General features: G+C 81.8%; 1 protein-coding gene across 3 annotated transcripts in view; it reads left to right on the plus strand.

The window, feature by feature from the left end:
• The first annotated feature begins 331 nt into the window (after positions 1–331).
• Positions 332–1139, plus strand: part of CDYL (chromodomain Y like) — a 156419-nt gene continuing 155611 nt past the window's right edge. Inside the window, exon 1 of one of the 3 annotated variants that reach the window (XR_016394508.1) lies at positions 332–905. Coding sequence is in view for 2 of the 3 variants with exons in the window: in XM_089918241.1 (XP_089774367.1) it covers positions 882–905 (24 nt within the window). In the remaining variant the exon portion in view is untranslated. The remainder of the gene's footprint in view (positions 906–1139) is intronic. The other 2 variants (XM_089918241.1, XM_022586569.3) reach the window with 2 other exon arrangements.

The raw sequence follows: 1139 nt of genomic DNA on the forward strand, positions 1-1139 counted from the left end.
GCGGCGGGCGCGCAGGGGCGGGGGCTCCGCGCGCTCCGCAGGGAGGCTGCGCATCGCTGCCGTCGGGGCGGCGGGCTGCGGACGCGGGCCGGCGCGCCCCCCGCAGCCCACTGCCCAACGTCGGGCCCGCCGGTGCCTGCCCCTGTGCGCGTCGCCGTCCTCCGCCCTCCCGCCCCGGGCCCGGCCCCTACGTCGAGGCGGGCGCGCGGGCGGCGGCGCGGCGCGGCCGTACCTCCGGAGGGCACTGGGGCGAGCCTGGCCCCGCCCACAGCCCCGCCCCCGCCTCCCGCGGCCCCGCCCACATCCCAGGCTCCTCCCCTTCCTGCCGGCCGGCTCCCCGCGGCCGCCCGCCGCGCCCGGAGCGCGGCCCACCGCTCTCCTCGGCTGTCCCGCCCGCCGGCCGCCCCGCCCCCCCCGCGCGGGCGGCACGAAAACCCGGAGCGCGGGAGCGCGGCTCGGCCGGGCCGGGCGGCCGCACTGGGCATGCTCAGTAGCTGGGGCAGGTTTTTCGGTCGCAAGTAGGAAGCTTTTTGCACTACACCGGAGAGGGGGAGCCGCGGAGCCAGCGCGCCGCCGTGCACCGCCGCCGCGCCCGCCCCAGCCCGGCCCGGCCCCGCGGCGGCGCGATGAGCCTGAGCCCGAGCCGGCCCGCCGGGGAGTGAGCGCGGCGCGGAGGGCGCGTTGCGCAGCTGCTCCTGCGCACAACCCGGCCGGCGGCCCGCACCGGCAGGAGTGAGCGCCGGTCCGCGCCCCACCGGCGCCGGAGCCGAGCGGAGCAGGAAGCGCAGGCCACGCAGGGACCCAACTGAAACAAAGTGTCGGCCGCCGGCTGCGCGGCGCCTCGCCGGCCCTGCCCCGCGCCCCCCGCTCCACCGCCCACCATGGCCTCCGAGGAGCTGTACGAGGTACTCCCCTCCCCCCGGCCCGCCGCCCCGCCGCCCCGCCCGGCCTCCGCCCGACGGCCGGCCCGCCGCCCCCTCCCCCCCCGGCCGCAGTTTACTGGACGGAAGCGCGTGCGCCCCGGCCCGGCGGCGGCGCTCGAGTTGCGGGGCCGGGGGTCCCGGCCGCGGGGCAGGAGCGCTGACGCGAGCGACTTCCTCGGACGGAGCCAAAGTGCCCGCGGCGAGGCGGTGGGTGCG

This window comes from Delphinapterus leucas, chromosome 10 (genome assembly GCF_059928025.1).
Source record: "Delphinapterus leucas isolate spDelLeu-1000000601 "Yukka" chromosome 10, BTC_Dleu_Yukka2, whole genome shotgun sequence".
Classification (NCBI taxonomy): Eukaryota; Metazoa; Chordata; class Mammalia; order Artiodactyla; family Monodontidae; genus Delphinapterus; species Delphinapterus leucas.